Genomic DNA, 19543 nt, shown 5'->3' with positions numbered 1-19543 from the left:
ACTCCTCCAAGCAGCTTATTTCCACACACATTGTGATTTAGTCTATGTTGTAGTCCTACATCCAGAGTGTTGCTGGGATCCACATCTATCCTTGTTATCTTGTGAAACCTGTTGGGAACTTCTCCTAGATTTTCTTGCCATTTATTGTGGAGTTGTATGCAGAGATACTGAAAATAGTCCTACATCACAATGGCTACGTTAACATGGGAGTTTTAATTCCTCTAATTCTGAACAATTCTGCTTTAAACTGATGAAAAATGACCATAGAAACACCTAATTCCATATATAAAAATCAATTCAGAATATAACGTATTCAGCACAAAGTTCACATCTTCAGTAGTCTATCTTCCTTCTCCTTCTCAGTTGCTATAAAAGCGAAGTAGTACACATGCGTCGAGCTGCTACTTCAAAATTATGATCAAAATAGCGGCAAAACTGGCACTTATTATGTAGTTTTCCAAGTTACGATCAAAAATACGAGGAGCAGGAAGCAAACTTAATTTCCAGTAGACATCAATACGTCACGTGCGCCGTCTGTCCAATCAGAACCCTTCCCAACCCGCCGCTCTAAAGCCAAAGGAAGGACGTGTTTTTATGTCAATTTGGACATTATTACTTCCATGTAAACGTGTTGGAGAATCCTGTTAAATCTGAATTATTTCATTCCAAATTAAAAACATGTAACCGTAGCCAATGAGGAAGAATCCTTCACAACGTTCCTGCATCCAGATGCTGATCCGGATCACTCCCAACATTTAATGGAGTCTAAGTTAGACCAGGACCTGTTCTCAGAAAACCATCGTACAAAATCAGCCCAGGAGGGAAACCAGTCGTTTTTCAACTGGAAAGTTAGGAGATCTGCCATGGTTTGGACTTTGTGTCTAAGTTTCAGTCTTATTTTGTAGTTTTTCCGGTTTAGTTCCCTTGTGTCTTGTTTCCTGGTCAGCCTTGTTTGTCATTAGTTTCACCTGGTCTCGTTAGTTTCATTCCCTACACCCTTTTCTGGTTTGGTTTCACAGTGTTTGTAGCCCGTTGTTTAAGTTCTGTTTGCTGGTTCATTGTGTCTAGTTTGCCCTCTGTGTCCCAGTTCTCCTGAGTTTCTGTCTGGCTTCTGCATGTGGGTCCTCTCCTCCACCAAACCCTGACAGAGATCAACCCCTGGCTTCCCCTGACGATGTGCCGAAGTGTCCTTGGGAAAGACACTGAACCCCAAGTTGATATTTCCTGTCGGAGTAGGAGTGTGTGTGTTCTCACTCTGATATGTAAGAAGCTTTGGATAAAAGCGTCTGCTAAATGAAAGGTCGTCTGCTAGAATAGAAAGTTGCTAACAAACAGATAAACATAACCTGCTCAGCGGAGGTAAAAGGTGGGAAAAGGAGTAACAAAAAACTGGAAAAAAACCACTGAAGGATCATCTGACAGCTAATTAGATTAACTGGTAAAAGGTCAGCAACGTTTCAGGGTATAAAAGAAGCATTTCTAATTTAGATGATTAATAATTAAAATGTAAGATCTCCTGAGTAGTTCTGATGAATCATAACTCCCTTTTAAAAGGTTTTTGCAGTTTGCAACATCTTCAGTTTTTTAAGCCGATGGATGGGAGCGTGTGACCTCATCTTCCGCGTGTCTTTCATGTTAATGATGCATCACACGCGTCTTTGATGGAAACGAGACCCTGAACGCCTCCTTGTTGGTGGTGAATATGTATAAATGTGCTGCTGGGAGACGGGCTGAGATCAGTGAGTTCAGAGCTTGGCTCTAATTATCATGCTGAAAGGCCATGTTGCCTGATGCTTTGGTCCTCAGCTCAGCTGCACGTGACTGATTTTTTTATTCCTCCTTCAGCACATCGGCCCTGTATCATTGGGCTGGTAGAGGGTAGAAGAGTCGCGGTGGTCGTCTTTCAGCATGTAAAATACTTGTGTTTACATCTCCTGCCTACTCTGAACAGATCTGTTAGTCTGCTTTTAAAGATGCAACTGGATCAGACTTGGTGGTAGTCTTATATAATTCAGCTTCCAGCAATGTTTTGAAGGAAAAGCTGCTCATTACAGCCCGGCCTGAATCACGCCTCAGCGGGTTTGCTGCTTCACGGGGTGCTTTACGTTTACTGGGGCATAAATATGTGACCAACATACAGTAACAGCTCGGTTTGATGCTCAGAGTAACGTAAGAAAGCTGTTGTTGCAGCACTGGACGTGCCGCTTGGAGTCGACTTCTTGGCTGTAAATCCCCAGTTTGATCAAAAAGAAATGAGAAGCTGGCTTCCGCCCTTCCTTCATCGCAGCCATTTCACACTTCAAAGTGCTGGAGAGAACAGAGCCCAGCTCCAGCTTTGATTACCTTGTTTCATTTTTAATGAACGGGGAGAAAAGTCGAACGTGGAGTGACATTATTTCCTCTGGTGTTTCATCTTCTGGCTGAGATGCCAAAAACAAAACAACACAAACTTCCAGAGTCACTTCCTGCTTCGCCACAATGAAGGAAGGCAATGCTGGCAGGATCAGATGCTGTTCTGCATGCGCTGGTTAGTTAACTTCCTGCTGCCTTTCTTTCATCTCCGTCTAGTCTGACCATGCTCCTCTGATCTCTGATATCAACGACGTTTTGGTCCAGGTGACCCAGAGCCGGCTCAAGGCATAAGCAAACTGATCGCTTATACACCTCCAAGCCAGCAGGGGGCTCTGGCCTGCTTTCAGAGAGCGCAGACCTCAACATTTTGTTGCACATGATTATCAGGCGTTAATTTTGAGTTAGAAGCTCGAAAAGCAAAATTATTATATTAGTAAAGAATTCTTTCAAAAAAACAAAAAAACAAACGTCCAGTGTCCAATGGTCTGGATTATCTCAAAATCCAATCACCTGTTCCTTCTTTCATTTTTGACATTCCCAGAATATGTGAACGAAATCCATCCGTAACTTTTGGCATTATGCTGCAACCATGACTTAACCATTCGCTTGGCTACCCTTCACTTGACGCAGAAAATGGAGCGATGCCAACGGAAACTGCAGAGGCAGTGTTGAGTTGTATGGCTCACACAAAACCAGAGAAGAAGGAAACTGCCAAATTAAAAGCACTTGAAGAAGAAGATGCAGAAGAAGTTGAGAAGAACAGCAAAACAATTTGTGGGGTTTTTTTTTTTTTATTCTTCTACTGTTTTCAGATTGTTGTCAACAACTTTATAGCGGTGCATTACCTCAACCAACCATGTGAGAACAGAAGTGAACTCTAAACTCAGCACTGCCCACTAGTGGAGGAACTGACTTAACAACTATGGCGGTGTAAAATATGAATCTTCAGCGCTTTTTCTTTTTATCCTGCACCAAGATAGATAGATAGGAGTATTTTATTCATCCGAGGCTTGGAAGTTTAGTTGTAGCATCATCCGTGTACATTTGTGCTGATAAAACACAACCAGCACAGTTTAAAATTAAATATTCCAGTTCATTTTTCCACCAGAATTAAACTCTATTCTATTCTATTCTATTCTTCGATTTAGCAGATGCTTTTATCCAAAGCGACTTACATATGAGTGACAAACAACACAAGCTGGAAATCAAACAGTAGAGGACATTGTAGGAAGATGCTAGTGGACTGTCCAGTTGGACGTAGGTCCTTCCATGAAGTGCTACAGGATTTTTGGTTTCTTTTTTTTTTGTTTTTTTTTTTTGTTTTTTTGTTTACTCCCTTCCCACCCCATTATATCACTTATGTTATAATACAAAGAATAAATACCATAAAGTTTGTTGCAAAGAACTGGGCTAAGTTCTTCAGCTTTCCAATAAATATAGCTAAATTAGGTGTTGAAGTCTTCAGCTTGCTCTTAAATAAATACAGTTTTTATTTAAATGGATATTATGCACCTTTTGGTCATTATGGGCGTTAAACCTGTACCTTTCCACAGGCCACTTGACATTGTTGCTAAAATAAACTGTCTCAGTTTGCTTTTTGGAATTTGCAGACCACTTTGACCAGCTAATGGGAAAGTAATTCAGATTCATGACTCTGGTGCAGGAGTGTGCCTCTGGTATTGTTAGCTTTGGTCGGTAGCCGGCTAGCTGGTCTGAAGCATTTAGCTTCTACTAAGCAGCAAAATAGACTTTGACGTTTACTGCAACGTTCCACAATTCATCAGGCACTTATCGCCATTGTTTTAAATAAACGCTGGCTGAAAGATGTGAAAAGGTTTTTCACATTTTGCTATGTTTGCACAGAAGGAAATAAGCTAACTTAGCAGTTAGCTAACACTTAGGCAAACAGAGAGTGTGTTTTACATCCACATTGTTTGTTTCATCAGACTCCATCCAGACAATTCTTTACCAAGGTGGACTCATGTCTTTCCTCTGGAGCGATCCCTTTTCAGCTTTCTCTTTCTGGTCTCCTCAGATCCCGTTTTCACCTTCTTACTTTGTTTATCCATGACATACTGGTTGGAAGAGGAGAAGGCATCACAAAGCAGAGCTCTCTTTAGAGAGGGGGGGCCATAAAGCAAAGCGCTGCAGGTCACATGATCCCATGAAAGGTGGATTTGCCCCATCAAAGTTACGATGTCTGGTTTCTGAAGAGAGCAGCCCACTCAGAGGTCTAACAAGCATTTTAGCACCTTATATAGACCCCAGAAATCATCCATTTTTACTCACATTAGGTTAATGTTTGGGTCAAAAGTTACACGGTGTCCATTTTAGATCTTATCAACATGTAACATCTTTCTACTTCTCCTTAACTCATAATTATCTAGTAAAATAAAAACAGTGATGCAGGAACTTATTTTAATTCAGGGCCTTTATTTCACGAATGCTCACCACAGTAATGTCACTTCATGCAATACACATACAACAAAAGGAAAAACAAGGTTTCATAAAGCACTTAAAACCCAAACACCTTAAAGATTTTTGTGTTTTCTACATTCATCCAACTTGTGTCACAATTTCAGCCTTTAACTTCAAATGAAAAAAGAAAAACAGATGTCCTCAAAGCTTAACTGCTCATCTCAATTTTAACAGTGTTTAATTTTTTCTTTTAAGGAAACAACAAAAATGAAAATGCTCAATTAAAATGGTGAAATTTTTTCTTTTAACTGTACAGATTGAAAAAAAAATATTTCCAAATTTTCCAGATGATTTTTTATTTTATGCATCAGTAGATAATTAATATGGTCACAAAGCGGCACTTTCCTTCTTCCTGCAGTGTTCAATAATCGTCCCGTCACGCTGCAGTTTACCCAGAGGAGTCGACTGCTACAGTACAGCAAGTTTAGGCATCATAAAAAAAGACAAGAAGGAGGGAAAAACATCTACTTTGATGTGCGATCACAACAACATGACCGAGACAAAAGTAAAACAAACAAAAGGCTCTACAACTGCATCTACAGTTTCTACGTTACGAATTTATTTAAACAAATTATTTTAGGTTCTTCGAGAGAAAAAAAAAAAGCAGATTTTAGATCTTGAATCATGAATATATTAATCTGACACAAATAAATAACTCAAATAAGAACACACTTTACAAAAACATGAAGATGGTTCACTACGACAAACACACACGTCACGGTCGTTTCTACGCACAAAGCCGTCACGTCTTTTTCTGCAGATTTTTTTCTATTTCTTTTTTTTTTTAGCGTATTGCTTGTGGATTATGTTGTTTCTGTTCATTTTTGTCTTTTTTTTCCTGCTTTTTCTTCTTTCTGGTGAGTTCACCTTCTGAATCATAAACCAAAGACTGAACGCCATGGTGTGGGATTTTCCACACGGGTCATTTCCTCAGATTTATTCTTCATCGGAAACGAGGAAATCTGCAGTAAAGCTACGACAAACTACCGTTTCCCGATGCTTCGCACTGTCCCTTCACGCTTCCTCACTTTTCTCCTCTTTTTAACACTCGGAGAAATCTTCCTCGCTAGCGCACACACGTGAGCAGGTAGCCTGAAAGCGTCGTCTTCACATCTCTACACGCAGATCTCAATGGGCGTGGTCACCAGGATGCGTCCTCGCTCGTTGTTGTCCCTGTTGACTCGATCGTAGCTGCTGGTGGAGGACGGCGAGCTGTTAGTGGACACGGAGGAGTAGTGGGTGTCCATCATTATCCCCCCCTTCGCTGCCATACAGGCGGGTGACAGGCTCTGCTGCTTCAGCCTGTCAACTAACACGTCCTCTTCAGACGAGGACGAGCTGATGTCCAGATGAGGTGCGGCGCCTGCTACCGCCCCACTGACGTTCCCGTTCTCCGTGTCCAACATCCAGCACTGGTTGAAGTAGCTGAAAACTTCTTTGACGGAGCAGCGGCGCTCCTGCTCGATGGAGAGGAGCCTGCGAAACATGCGCAGGGCTTCGTCGGTGAAGCGGCGCCATTGCGATGGTACCGTCCCCGTCCGACGGCGCTGCCAGCGGACGAATTCCTCGTAAAAGGTGTCATTGGGCATGGCCTTCTCCCAGGGGAAGTTTCCTGTCAGCATGCAGAACAGCAGCACGCCAAACGCCCACACATCCGTGCTGTAGTCAACACAGAAGCCCTCGTGACGAGACGCGTCGCACAGCTCGGGCGCCGTGTACGGGATGGTGCCGCTCACGCGCTTCACCGGGGAGCCTGCGCGCCGCGTCATGCCAAAGTCTGACAGCTTGACCTTTCTGCACTCTGTGTCAAAAATGAGGACGTTCTCGGGCTTGATGTCCCTGTGCACCAGCTTCTTACAGTGCAGATAGTCCAGGGCGATGGCCACCTGGTGGACGCAGCGCTTCGCCACCACCTCCGGGAGTCCAACCTGAACAGAGAGAGCAGGACAAGCGAGGTCAGGGAGCACAGGAACACAGACACTGTGAAGCCAAGTCTGGACTTTGGACCATGTCGACACCTCGATTCTTCAGCTTTGGCCATCTGGCAAACGGCCTCACATTTGACTCTATTCAATGAATGCAAGGTGTCCAGGTATGTGGCTGCAGAACAAGCCCAGATCATCACTCCCCCACCGCCGTGCTTCACAGTTGGTTTTTACGCATTCTGACCAAACGTGTCCACTTTGGTCTGGTCTGTCTGAAGGACATTGTTGCAGAAGTCTTGTGGTTTGTTCAGATGCAGATTTGTTAACCTAATCTGTGCTGTCATGTTCTTTCTGAAGAGATGTCTCATCTCTTGTGTCCAAACCAAACTTTACGTTGAGTTGAAAACTATCATTGCGACCATCTGACAAAAGCCAGAGTGACTGTCGTAGTTCTGTAAAAGTAACTCAGTTTTTGGATACATAAGAACCTTTTGCAGGATTAGCTAATAGTGGAGACGTGTTCACAGCAGTGACAGTTGGTCATTTTCTAACTTGCAGAATTAATCCATATTTGTAGATTTGATTTGTTCTTGTTACAGTTTCAAACATGGAGATACTAAACTTATGTCCTTATTCTAACTCCATAGAAAGTGCCTGACTGAAATGTAAAACCCACAGAAGGACTTTCTCTTAATAATGATATTAAAATTTCATTTAACATGAGTCGACTTTCAATAAAACTTTCCAAGAATCCCCGATAAGTGCTGTTGCAGGTTTGCTGGTTAAAGGGCACAGAAGAGTCTGACATTTCACTATAAAACTTCAAATAATAAAGTCGATTTTTATCCCCTGGAACAGAGACATGATTTGTGGCAGAGCTGACGGCACTTCAAACTAACGTTAACCATCCGTGATTCTGCAGCTTTTCAGTTTAAATATAATTTTATATGCACTACAATAAAGATGAAATCCAGATTTATATTTAAAGGATCGACATTTGCAGGAATATCAGTCGATGTTTCTGTGTGTAGATATTTAAGAGGCGCCTCTTACCTGTGGAGGGATGATGTCAAAAAGATCTCCCGCCAGAGCATACTCCTGAGCGAAGATGTAGTAGTCGTCAGTTTCAAAGGCGATGCCGTACATGTTGATGATGAAAGGGCAGGGTGACAGGTAGAGGGAGATGCTGTACTCCCGCAGGAAGCTCTTCAGCTTGGTGGTTTTCTTCCTCAGAAACTTCAGAGCCATTTTTGTGCCTGAAAAATTGGGGACAAGACAGGGTTGCGTAACTGGTTCCTTTCCACTCTATTAAAAGTGTTAAGGGATTTATGTCGCAGCTGCCTAATTGCTTGCTGGAAACTTAATTAAAACTATTTGATGAATAATTAAAAATCTCCATGCAGGCTTAAATCCTGATGTTTTCTGCTGGAGATTTAAACTAAGTATTTCAAATCCTCAGCCAGGCTAGTTATGTCTCCACAGTGTGGTCAGGATTGTCCTGATTTGCTTCCACGCAGGAGATATTGAAATGAAAGAGGCGTTTTTACAGCTGTCCTCAAAGAGCCGATGATGAGATTAGGAAACCACAGACAAGGAAATCATTTCAACAATGTGAAAGCGCCACAAAATCACATTTAACCATCCAGACTCGCCTTGCCTTGTCTCTCCTCGGCCCCCGATGTCGGGAAGGAGCAGCGAGATAAGATAAATGACCAAACGGGGAGAAAAACCCCAGACAACAACCTGGATAACTGCCACGTTGGCCTATAATTTCTCTGCACCAACAGTCAGGGTGTCAGAGGGGACTTCTCCAATACCACTGGATCAGCTCTGCAAAGTGCTTTGTGGGTTTTTCAGAGTGCAGCCACTTTAGGAAAGGTCAGGATAGGCTTTCTGTTCTTTCTTATGTCCATTACGAGAGGCTTCAGGGACGTCCTGAAACTAAGAAACAAATACGAGCAGCAACAGGAATTTATTTGCTCTTAAGGAATGAATGTTTAATGGACTGCCAGTTATGGTGTTTCCACATCTTCAGACCAATTTTTGAGGATTTATTTAATGTAATTCAGAATTAGCCCTTAATAGGACCTGTTTCTTTGTAGATGTATGGACAGAAGACAAACTGTTTGCTACTGAAATGAATTGGAAAATATGAAGTTTCTTTGTTTAGTTGTTTTCTTTCCCAGTATTTTTGAACAGACTGTATCCCAAATAGCCTCTTACATTAGTATTTAAACTAATAAATCCAACCTCTATGTTGTCTAGATGCTTTCTGAGGTAACAGATGCTTTTAAATGCAGTAAATGGACATCAAAACCACCTGCTACATACAGTCACAAGTCATCAGCGTAGAAGTAAGTTTAATATTTGTTTTAAAACCATCATTTCTTTTTATCTGAAATTTTACTGTGGCTAACACCATATCAGCATTTTACTACATGATTTTTATGGCCAATATCATATCAACAATATCATCAATGAAAAATACCCACTGAAAACAAGGTAAAGATTTGACAAAAATGTCATAAAACATCTACTTTTATAACTTAATTTCAAATAATGCATAAGAAGAAATAACCAGTGAATAAGATTCTGGGCTTCAACTTGAGGGCTTTAAGTAAAACATTTCACATTAAGTCAAAATTACTAATTAATTCACAAAAATGTATCACAAAATGTATTTTTATCAATTAAAATATGTGAAAACATAAGTATTTTTGGTGTCCACTAAAATTGCCTGTTTTTCCTTAAGAAATTAGCCTTTTGTACGCAGAGTTAAATTATGCTCCATTCAAATGCAACTGTATATTCAGACTCTTTCAGAGTAAATACTAATAAATAAATAAATCTGAATTTCCTTTTATTTTCTTTTTAAGGTCATCTGGTTCTTGACTCATGAGTACTAATTAATTTAAATTCATTTTTTTAAAAAAGACTCAAAAGGTTGGAAAGTAATTCAAGTTTTAAGTCTTAATTTCCAGGACACTGAATCCCACATAGCACAAATATATTCCAGCACAGAGCTACTCATTAGCTAAACATTAGTTTTCTAAATTAAAACATGTACTTTTTCATTGTTTGCAATGAAAATAAACAAATAACCCCTCTTCTACCCATGCAGACGGTGGTAAACACATCTGGTTTTCATGGTAAATGTTTGCATGGAAGATTAATTCTGAAATCTGCTTCCTGACTGATTTGCTCTGAGATAAATTCCATCTGTTCAGAGGAACTTGGGTAACTCCTAGTGAAGCTACAACTGTGTGTTTTAGAGCAGAAAGGAAACTAACCTACTTCTGGGGAAGATAAAATATTAAAGGTAAAGGTACAAAACAAAAGATGACCTCTTTCAGTTAAGGTGTTGAATATTGAATAACTAATTACTGCATGAATAGGAAACCAAAATGAAAACACTTTTTTTTTATTGGTAAATATTAATTTGATCATTTTTATGCTTTTTTGGGTACTCGCAATAAATATGATAAATTTGATGTTGGGGTTATATTCAGTTTCACTCAATCTATTGACTTTTTTTTTTTCATTTAAAAACTAAAAAATATCAAAAAGGTATTTTATACTATTCAGAAAAGAAATGATGTCATTAAGTTTCTAAAACGATCTCCCCATTACTGAAAATGTTGTATGAAAAACATCAGTGATGCTTTTTAAAAAAACACATATACTAAACACTGTATATCACAAAAATCCACCACTTCCTAAAGATTTTAGAAGACTCACATGAGGTCATGTTTCGACACATGAGCTGAATGGGATTTCCAGTTCCTTTAATAAGTGTTTTTTTTTCTTCTTTTAATCAAGTTTCTATTCTAATATGGCTAAAAAATATTGCCTTGACATTACATTTTACTATTTTAGAGATGAATAAAATGACTGAGGAGCTGTTCACCTCAAGACATTTGAACATTTCAGATAAAAAGTATATTATGTACCCATTAATCCTGTATTTACTAAAAGTTACTTAAAAAATTTAATTAAGAACATATGCAAACACACAAAATATCAGAAAAATGGAGGGCTTAAAATGTATGTATACATGCAAAATCTCTTCATAAATAGGACAAAGGAGGAAAGTTGTTTTAAAGTGGACAACATCATGACCCTTACCACTGGTCTCACACACCGACTTAGCTTAACCCGGCGCAGTGTAATGTGTTAAGGACCTAACAAATATGAATTCTGTCAATTTTGGCGTAAGTTAACAAAATTGCTGCATTAAAAAATACCAAGAATGCTTTTCTCCATGGGTTGCTATGGTAACACAGTTTGTCCTATTAGAGAGATTTTCCATAGCATTTGGTCCCAAACTTGTCATAAAGCTTCCCACCAAATTTGAAGTTAACCGCATGAATCCCCTCAAACTAGTTTGTTCCAATACAAGACGTGTAAAGTGAAAAAATGAAGTAAAACATGGGCATAAACTGGCACCAGGAGTTTGATTGACCTTTTGCTTGTCATGTGGTGTTCCAGATGTGTGCCAAATTTAGTTGTCCTACGTCAAAGTAGACTTTCAGGACCCAATTCATTCATTCATTTTCCTAACCGCTTAATCCAATTCAGGATCGCGGGGAAGCTGGAGCCTATCCCAGCAGTCTTTTGGGCAAAAGGCGTGGTACACCCTGGACAGCTCGCCAGTCCATCGCAGGGCCAGGACACAATTCATTTGGGGATTTTTAATCTCACTCTAGCTGGCGCTGTAGAGCCATTTTTGCAATGGAGTCTATGTGGACCATAGATTATGGAATTTTCTGCCAGGCTTGTTGTGTGTTGCCAAATTTCACAACTTTTCATGGGTGTTCAGTCGGTCATATTTGTGCTCACTATGCAGGCAATAATAATAAACATTTGGAAAACAATAAGTTCCTAATTAACTCAATAAAATTAATAAAAGGTGCAGAAGGTGTGAAATCCAAGCACTAATTCTTGCAGTACACCAGACGAGAGGAAGGATGGTTTTTATGTCAATTATTTAAGTTAAACAACCTACATGTATATATCATGGGCATTTTAGGACTTGGAAAGACACATTTATAGAACTATTTCCTTAAGTACTACAGGAACAGAGATAATGAATTTAAATCGGAATAAAAGCTTTTAAAAACATAAAGTACTTGTGGATGGAACAGATGGTGAAACAAACAAAAAGAAACAAAACAACATTGCCTCCGCAGCATAAAAGCATTTTTGCAAAATAATTAAGAAGGTCAGAAATGACTGCATCATCAGCCCATTTATTTCCATTGTTGACTTAATATCCGTTTGGACTCAGGAGGGCAGGCGAAATAAAGCTGTATTCGTCCCCTGATGTCTCGGAAAAATGTCGGCGGTGCAGAACATGATGTTTTCGTGTATCTTTCAAGTGCACACTTCAGCAGCTGGAAAAGGTCAGAATTCATCTGCGTGACAGGCTGCAGCCACTCAAAACAAGTGGCGAAGCCAAGGCTTTGTGCTCTAAAAGATGAGACTGCAGAGAGGCACTGAGCAGATGGCAACTTTTTTGGCTTTTAACCTTTGGAGCTGAGCGGTGAATATCAGCAGTCTGGATCGTGACCTGTGCTAATCCCTGCAGAACAGCAGCTTGCATTACCTCTGATTTGGCTGTCAGAATGATTTTTCTGGCAGTAAACACTTCAGGGATGAACATGTGCGTTTTACTTTGCAATGATGCCACAAACATCATTTTTGAGTCTCACGTGCTGCAGCATAGCAGTCCAATGTTATCACACTGAATCACAAACAAAAATATAATCCCATTTCCTGCTTCTGCAACCTGCTGGATTTACTCATTTTTAGGCCAAATAAATGTCCGTCCGAAGTCAGAGATCTAAATCCACAAAAAGGTGAAAACATTAGAGTCAGTGTCTCATGTTTCGGTTTATTTTATCTCCAAGAAGGGTTCAGGTGATTAAAATTGGCATTAATCACTTTGTGAGCTGTACTTTTGTCATTTACTCTGCTACATCAATAAACTATCATGCATGTTGTCAAGAATTTCTTAGGAAAGGTAGCGTGTACCTCTGTGGGGTAAATCGTGATCAATGGCTTAGCTTTTAGATGATTTACAAAGGTTTTACAGGCATTTTTATCCCATTTAGGGGGTTAATAATTCAAGCACAATATATAGTGTTTATTCAGATACCCCAGTAAGTAATCCATGATTACACTGTTTAAAGATAGCTATATTTATGTTGCTAAGAGACCTCCATTTTGACCCAGATGTTGCAATGAAGCCACTTCCTGTCAAGGTTTTGACCAATCAGAGTTTAAATAGTCTGTAATGTCCAATCAGAAGTAGCCAAAGATCAAGAAAAGAAGAGAAAGTTCTATGAGAGTCTTAAAAGAAGAAGAATTATGGTCGTCTATGGAGCCAAGATTATGTTTTTTGATGCATGGTGGTGTCAAAAACCAGCTGAATTGGAGTTGTTTTTGTGAGGATTGTAGGCAAATACCAGCATAATTAACTGTAAATGATGAATACGTTTAAATATGTAAATAGATTCTGTTGTGTTCTTGTTTCAAAGCCAATATTTTCAGTCCTGAAACACTTGGGGGAACCATATGGAGATGAGAAAAGGCTTGGTCCCTGTTGGTCTGTGTGTTATTTCTACAAAGTACTGTTAGTAATAGATTCTGTTTTGTTGGTTTGGTTGGCCTTTATGCTTCTATATCTATTGATTTTACATCGTTTTAACCCCATAATCTGAAAAGTGAGGCTGACCTGGAAAAACAATGTCTGGATGCTGACTGGGATTAAAAAGGTTTCAGTTTTACATTGCAAAAAATACAAGCAGTCCAAGAGTATCAAAACATGGCTTGGAGTCTTAAGGATTAAAGCAGGGCTTTAGTGAAGGTCTTAGTTTGATGAGCTGGCTGTAAAATGTGAAACCAAGCCTTTCTTTTGGATTTTTGGACTTTAGGTTGAAGCGGAGTCAGTGGTTGAGTCACAAAGTGGCAGGTCCAGTTTTACCTCGGATTTTGTGGATTACCAGGTCCACCTTCCCATAGGTGCCCTTGCCCAGCTCACGGACCACCTCGTAGTATTTGTTGATGTCCAGTCTTTCCAGATTCTGTGCAGCAATCAGCTGGAGTTCCTCCAGGATGTCGATGGAGGCGCGGGAGCTGTTCATTGTGGTGGAGGGATGGGGCAGGACGGGCTGGGGGGACTGGTCTGAAGACGGATGTTCCTGTGGAACACCAAGAGCAGGAAGGAAGGCAAAGTTCAGTGAGGAACAACATCCACCCACATCTCGATTCCAACACAATGTCCAGTGTACACAAACATCTCTGACCACAGAAGATTCTGAAAGCAGGACATGAAAACTGGGATCTTAGTTGTAGTTTATGAATGAGATATTTTTTTAATGTGATATTTTTGAAGGGTTCCAATTCAACAAAGAGACCACAAAAACCTCTGGAATTGATACCCTTTTAGTTTAGATTAATTACTTGTTGATACTTAAAGCCGATTGATTGATTTTATGTCATGAATAAACGCTAATATGCTTTTGTCTGATATTTGCAGATTAGAAACAAAGTTTTAAAACATTAAGGGTTCACTTTTTTCACATATTTATTGTACCTGTTCCTGGATTTAGTCTAGTGCTAATCTATATGTCAGCTTTGATGGTTTTTAGACACTATTCCTGCAGGATGTTTGTTTAATTCACATCTAACATTTACGGGTTCACCAGCAAATCAAGACTGGTTTAGCTGGAAAGAGAAAACTTTGTTGTAATGTTGTAATAATCTTGTCACTGGCAAGCTTGAGCAATCATACAGTGGATGCAGACTTACTTCCTACTGAAATAAATGTAAAGTTTGATCCAGAATAAAGCTTTTAATTTTTTAATTTTTTTATTTTTGTATTGTTAAAAATCTCCTAAAATCTGAGGATATATCAATTATTGTTAGCATCCGAAAAAATCTTTATTCTTACCCTCTAAAAACTAGAAACATGAAATGAAAGCAGTCAACTTAAATGTAACATTACATAACTGACTGTAATAAAAAAAAAAAAGTGGTCATTTGTCTTAAAAACAACTTAAAATTAGACACATGTATGCATTGGAGCAATGTTTGAGTCAGCGTGAGACAATATTTGTGTATTGTTTAATGTGAATGCTAAGGCTATCATGGCTGCTTTTCTGCTAGCAGCTTTAAACGGCTAGCAGGTCTAATGTTGGGCTTTAACAGAAAAAAAATTAACAACTACAAAAATACATTAAATAATTACCATTAAACATTTTGAACTAGTAAAAATGTGTAGTTTCACTACATTGACTTTTTATAAATATTTACCTAAAAAGACCAAATTTGAGCCAGCAACAGCCAAAATGTTTAGCCAATGCTAACATTTGCCAAATATTTCTTGCTGAATCACAACTCTGCACTTGCAAACTGTGGAGATGGCTTTTATGATTGTAATATTCTTTTTTCAACTAACTGACATCTTATCCAGGTGTTAAAGTTGGATATTAAATGCAATGAAAACAGGAAGTTGTCCTTATATTTGTTTCGAGGTTGAGATTTATGCAACTTTTACATGCTAATAGCATTAAAAGTCTAACAGGTTTAATGATTAAATTTTTATCTAAATAGAAAGAAATTAACTAAATGCAGGGTTAATGATTATTAACAACATAAAGAAGGCTATTATCAAGTAATACCATGAAGTTGTGTTACAGTATTGTGTGTATGCTGATTTAGCCATTTGTAATAAGAACAATATAAAAGGAACAACATAAAGGAAGTTAGCATAACATCGTCTTACACTAAGGATAATATTATTTATGTTAATGGTTTTAAATTGCTAGCAGGTTTGATGCTGAGGTTTTAATCAAATGGAAACAACAGCTACATAACACAGGGCTAACAATAATAGCTAACAATAGGCTAGTAATAATAGTTTTGTTTTCCATAATCCTGAAAACAAGGTATATTCAGTTTAATTATTTAATTATTTAATTTCAAATTTCTTTTCAACATTTCATGGACAATCTGTGTAAAAGTTAGATATCCAACTTAAAACTTAAAAACAAACTTGTGCTGGCAGAATAGTTAAATAGAATAGTCTGAGGAACAAATATTTATCCAACAAATTTAAACAGTGACCCATTAATAATTAGCAGTTTTTCTGCACACAATTAAAACAATAAAACCCTCTTTTCCTTTGTTGGCATGTTCAGAGAGATGTAAATCAAAGGCTAAAATAGCTGCTTTTGGTGTGAAGGGAATGATATAACCTTGTCCAAGGCATTTATTTCCCTTCAGTAATAACAACACTGATGAAGCAAATGCAGAATAAAGACAATTATTAACAAAAAGAGGCTAACTACATCTGAGATAAGAAAATCACTACTATTTGTGGATCAAAACCCTCTGCAGATGATTAATGCTGATCTTCCTTTAATGAGTGTGTGTTTCTACTCCATTGCGCCTGCTGCCTTCCACTCTCAGCAGATCTGTCTCACCTTCCGTCTTCTCCTTCTGCTACTCAGAGAAGCCAATCATGTCTGCTGAGCAATCTCTGCATGACTAGAAAAAGGCTTTCACAGCCCTGATGGCGCAGCGGATTTGTACCATCTCTCATTAACGGGGATGAGAGGGTGTTGAAGGAGACAGGATGCTGGTCACATCCTGTTCATCCAGGTCCATCTGCGCCTGCATTGGCGACAGCTCCAGTCTCCAGTACGAGTGAGTGCAGGCCGAGGAAGTGTGTACACAGAGCTCAAGTAAAACATGTGAAAATAATAAAAACCAAACACCAACATGCAGTGTGTTCCAGCAGTGATATCTTGGTACGATTTTGTTTCAAAGTTAAGAAGTGTATTGAATTAAACTTTGATTTTCAGACTTTAACATGATATTGAAGGTGCACTGTGACTGCAGCATTTTGCTGTTGATGAATAAGTTATGACTTCTCTCTGGTTGATATGTTTCTAACTTCCCCAAATCTCAAGGTATACCTTTCTGTTCTGTGCAACTCTTTTTTTTTTTTTTTTTGGTGACTGAGTTGTAGTATTTCATGGAAACCTTTACACAGTATTTCAATAAGAAACAGTCCTTTTAGCCAGAATAAACAGACAATAAATTACAATTGATGCATGCAGGAAGAGCATGGTGATGGTTAGGACAAGAGGCTGAGCCTTAGCTAGCCAACATTAAGATCTTCATCGCAAATGCTCTTCAAAGTTAAGAGTGTTGCTGAAAATGGCAAATTGAAGGATATTACTACAGGTGAAGCAATAACTATATCAGATGCACCATTTGGTGCCACAGATCAGAAATTCTTTCGTTTCTCAAGTCAGTAGATCTAAAAAAAAAGGCAACAAAAATCCACAAACTACAATATATTGCCCCGATATTCAACATACAGGCTTTTGCAATGAAAATACTGTTCAGTTATAAGTTATATTTCAGGATTTCCAAGCTTAATTAGCTTTTATCTGTCATTGCTCCAATTTTTCCCATCATTGCAACTATACATTTTTATTTCTTTGACAAAATGTATAGCTCATTACTGCTAGCTAACAGAGTTTATAAGATGAGGAAACCATGTGACATAAGCTAGTCTTTCATTTTTATTTGAGAGCCGACTGACATTGATACCCCCAGTATCTCCAAAACATGGCAACTCACACTAACAATGATATAAACTGATGAAAAGGACTTCCAGCAGAGTCTAGTGTCAGCGAATTACATCCACTGTCAAAAAGTGTGAGATTTCTTGTGTTATATGTTGTTAAGGGAAGTCACCATGTGACAAGATGGAAACTCTGGACCATTGGTGCCAAAATATGGAACTCATAAATATGTAGAATTTTATCAATCTCACAAAAGATAGAAGTAGTAATGATGCTTTAGAGCAGGTGTAAGCAACTCCGGTCCTCGAGTGCCACAGTCCTGCAAATGTTAGGAGTTTCCCTGCTCCAACACACCTGGTTCAAATCAATGGTTAATTAGCAGACTTGTGCAGAGTTTGATGTCAAGCTCTGCACACGTCTGCTGATTAGATCTGATGTGTGCCAGGTGTGTTGCAGCAGAGAAACTCCTAACATTTGCAGGACTGCGGCACTCGAGGACCGGAGTTGCCTACCCCTGCTTTAGAGAGTCTAAACTCCAGTAGTTGAGGGTCACTATCCTGCATGTTTTTGCTGTTTTCCTGCTACAACACACCTGGTTCAAATCCAATGGATCCAACAACTTATTGTGAAGTTCTTCCCAACGACCCTTTCATTTTAGTCAGGTCTGTTGGAGCAGGGAAACAACAAATATTAGATGTTTCACTGCTGCAACATACCTGATGCAAATCAACCAGATCTCAGCTATTGAACAATTAGTTTAAGTCAGATGTGTTGCAGCAGGGAAACAGCAAAAGTCTGCAGGACAAAGGGGTCTTGAAGACTGGAGATGTGGATCCCCGCTTTACGGTAAAGGCAGATCTTCCGCCCGGCTCTTGTGTCCTTTACATGTATAATTCAGTGTGTTTCTGGGGCTGTTGCACATTCCTATGGAGCAGTACCACCCGGAACTGTTGGAGGAAACATTGAGCAGTTCAGTTCATGTCACACCAGTAAAAGGAATAAAGAAGAATACACAAATATTCAATTTCCAAGTACCAGCACAAGTTATTCACCACTGGAAAGTTAAGACCATACCTGGCTACAGTCATAACTGTAGAATCTGTAAACACTTACTTCACACTAGCCTCAAATGCCATTTATCTTTGAAGCCATACTGTACTCTAGTAGCAGATGATAAGGCAACAAAAATGGTCCTGTTACATCAGCAAGGGTCCAGTAAATATAGTCTAGTAAAATAGTTCATAGCAAGTCTTTCATCCATAGAAACCCTTTTTTGACAGAAACTGAAGGATTTTGAAGGGGTTTGTGCATCTAACAAACCCCATCTTTTTTGCTAATAGTCATGTATGCAATGGGCTTTGACTGTTTTCACATAAAATATAATAAATTCAATAAGCTCAAGGTAATATTTACTTTTAACTGAGAGTCAACATATTTTATTTTCTTTGTTTGGCTGTGAAAAGTAGAAAAAGTAAAAAAACCGAAACAAAGCAAAATGTTCTGTCTTCCTTTTATGATCATAAAACAAGGCTTGAACATCAGAAAGGAACCAGGCTGTCATGAAGAGACAGTGGAGGACGGAAATGGCTCTGAACACAAATACTATGTGCTGAGCATTAAAGTACAACAAGGAGATAAAAATGAGGAGTCAGCTGAACCCAAAGGAGCCAACTGGCTGTCTGTCACGGCTCCACTCAGCATCCCTCTGACAAGGTCAATACAGCACAGAGCGAATGAGACGCTCAGTGTTCAGAGCTGAAAACAGAGGAAGAACACCTGCACATGTACACGGCAGTTTCACTTTACATTTTCACTTTTCATTTTAATTCAAATTTAATCTCTTTTATGTCTCTGCACAACCAGCGTTGCGACTCAGTGTCAAAGTGACCAATATTATCAACAGCACAAACGAAAGAGATGAATGCATTTTGCATCAAAGAAAGGGAAGACTTTGTTCATGCGTTAGAAGTTCGGCAGATATTCACACATCAAAGTAGTGCTGGCCTTCTGTTAAATGGCACATGCTGGTGCATGAGTTCACCGAAATTAAATTAAAAAGATAAAAAGACACGGATGAAAAATGCCAGTAAAATATATTTTCCACAAGCGGAGGTCCTGCAGCAGAAAGGTCCACAATCTCAAGGAAAAGGTAGTTTTGAAATTAAATTTTGAATGATTGCAACTTAA

The 19543-nt window shown here is 39.0% G+C and overlaps 1 protein-coding gene across 1 annotated transcript; it reads right to left on the bottom strand.

The window, feature by feature from the left end:
* Window positions 1–5945: 5945 nt before the first annotated feature.
* On the bottom strand, window positions 5946–13900 carry LOC306765905 (serine/threonine-protein kinase SBK1-like; the record flags this gene model as incomplete). Its single annotated transcript, XM_079253440.1, has 3 exons — window positions 5946–6758; window positions 7809–8011; window positions 13741–13900. The coding sequence occupies 3 exons, from the start codon at window positions 13898–13900 to the stop codon at window positions 5946–5948; spliced, it is 1176 nt and encodes a 391-aa protein (XP_079109566.1).
* Window positions 13901–19543: the final 5643 nt, after the last annotated feature.

This window comes from Telmatherina bonti (assembly GCF_933228915.1).
Source record: "Telmatherina bonti genome assembly, chromosome: 14".
Lineage (NCBI taxonomy): Eukaryota > Metazoa > Chordata > Actinopteri > Atheriniformes > Telmatherinidae > Telmatherina > Telmatherina bonti.
Note: the sequence above shows the minus strand (reverse complement) of the source record. Positions and strands in the feature narration are given on the sequence as shown.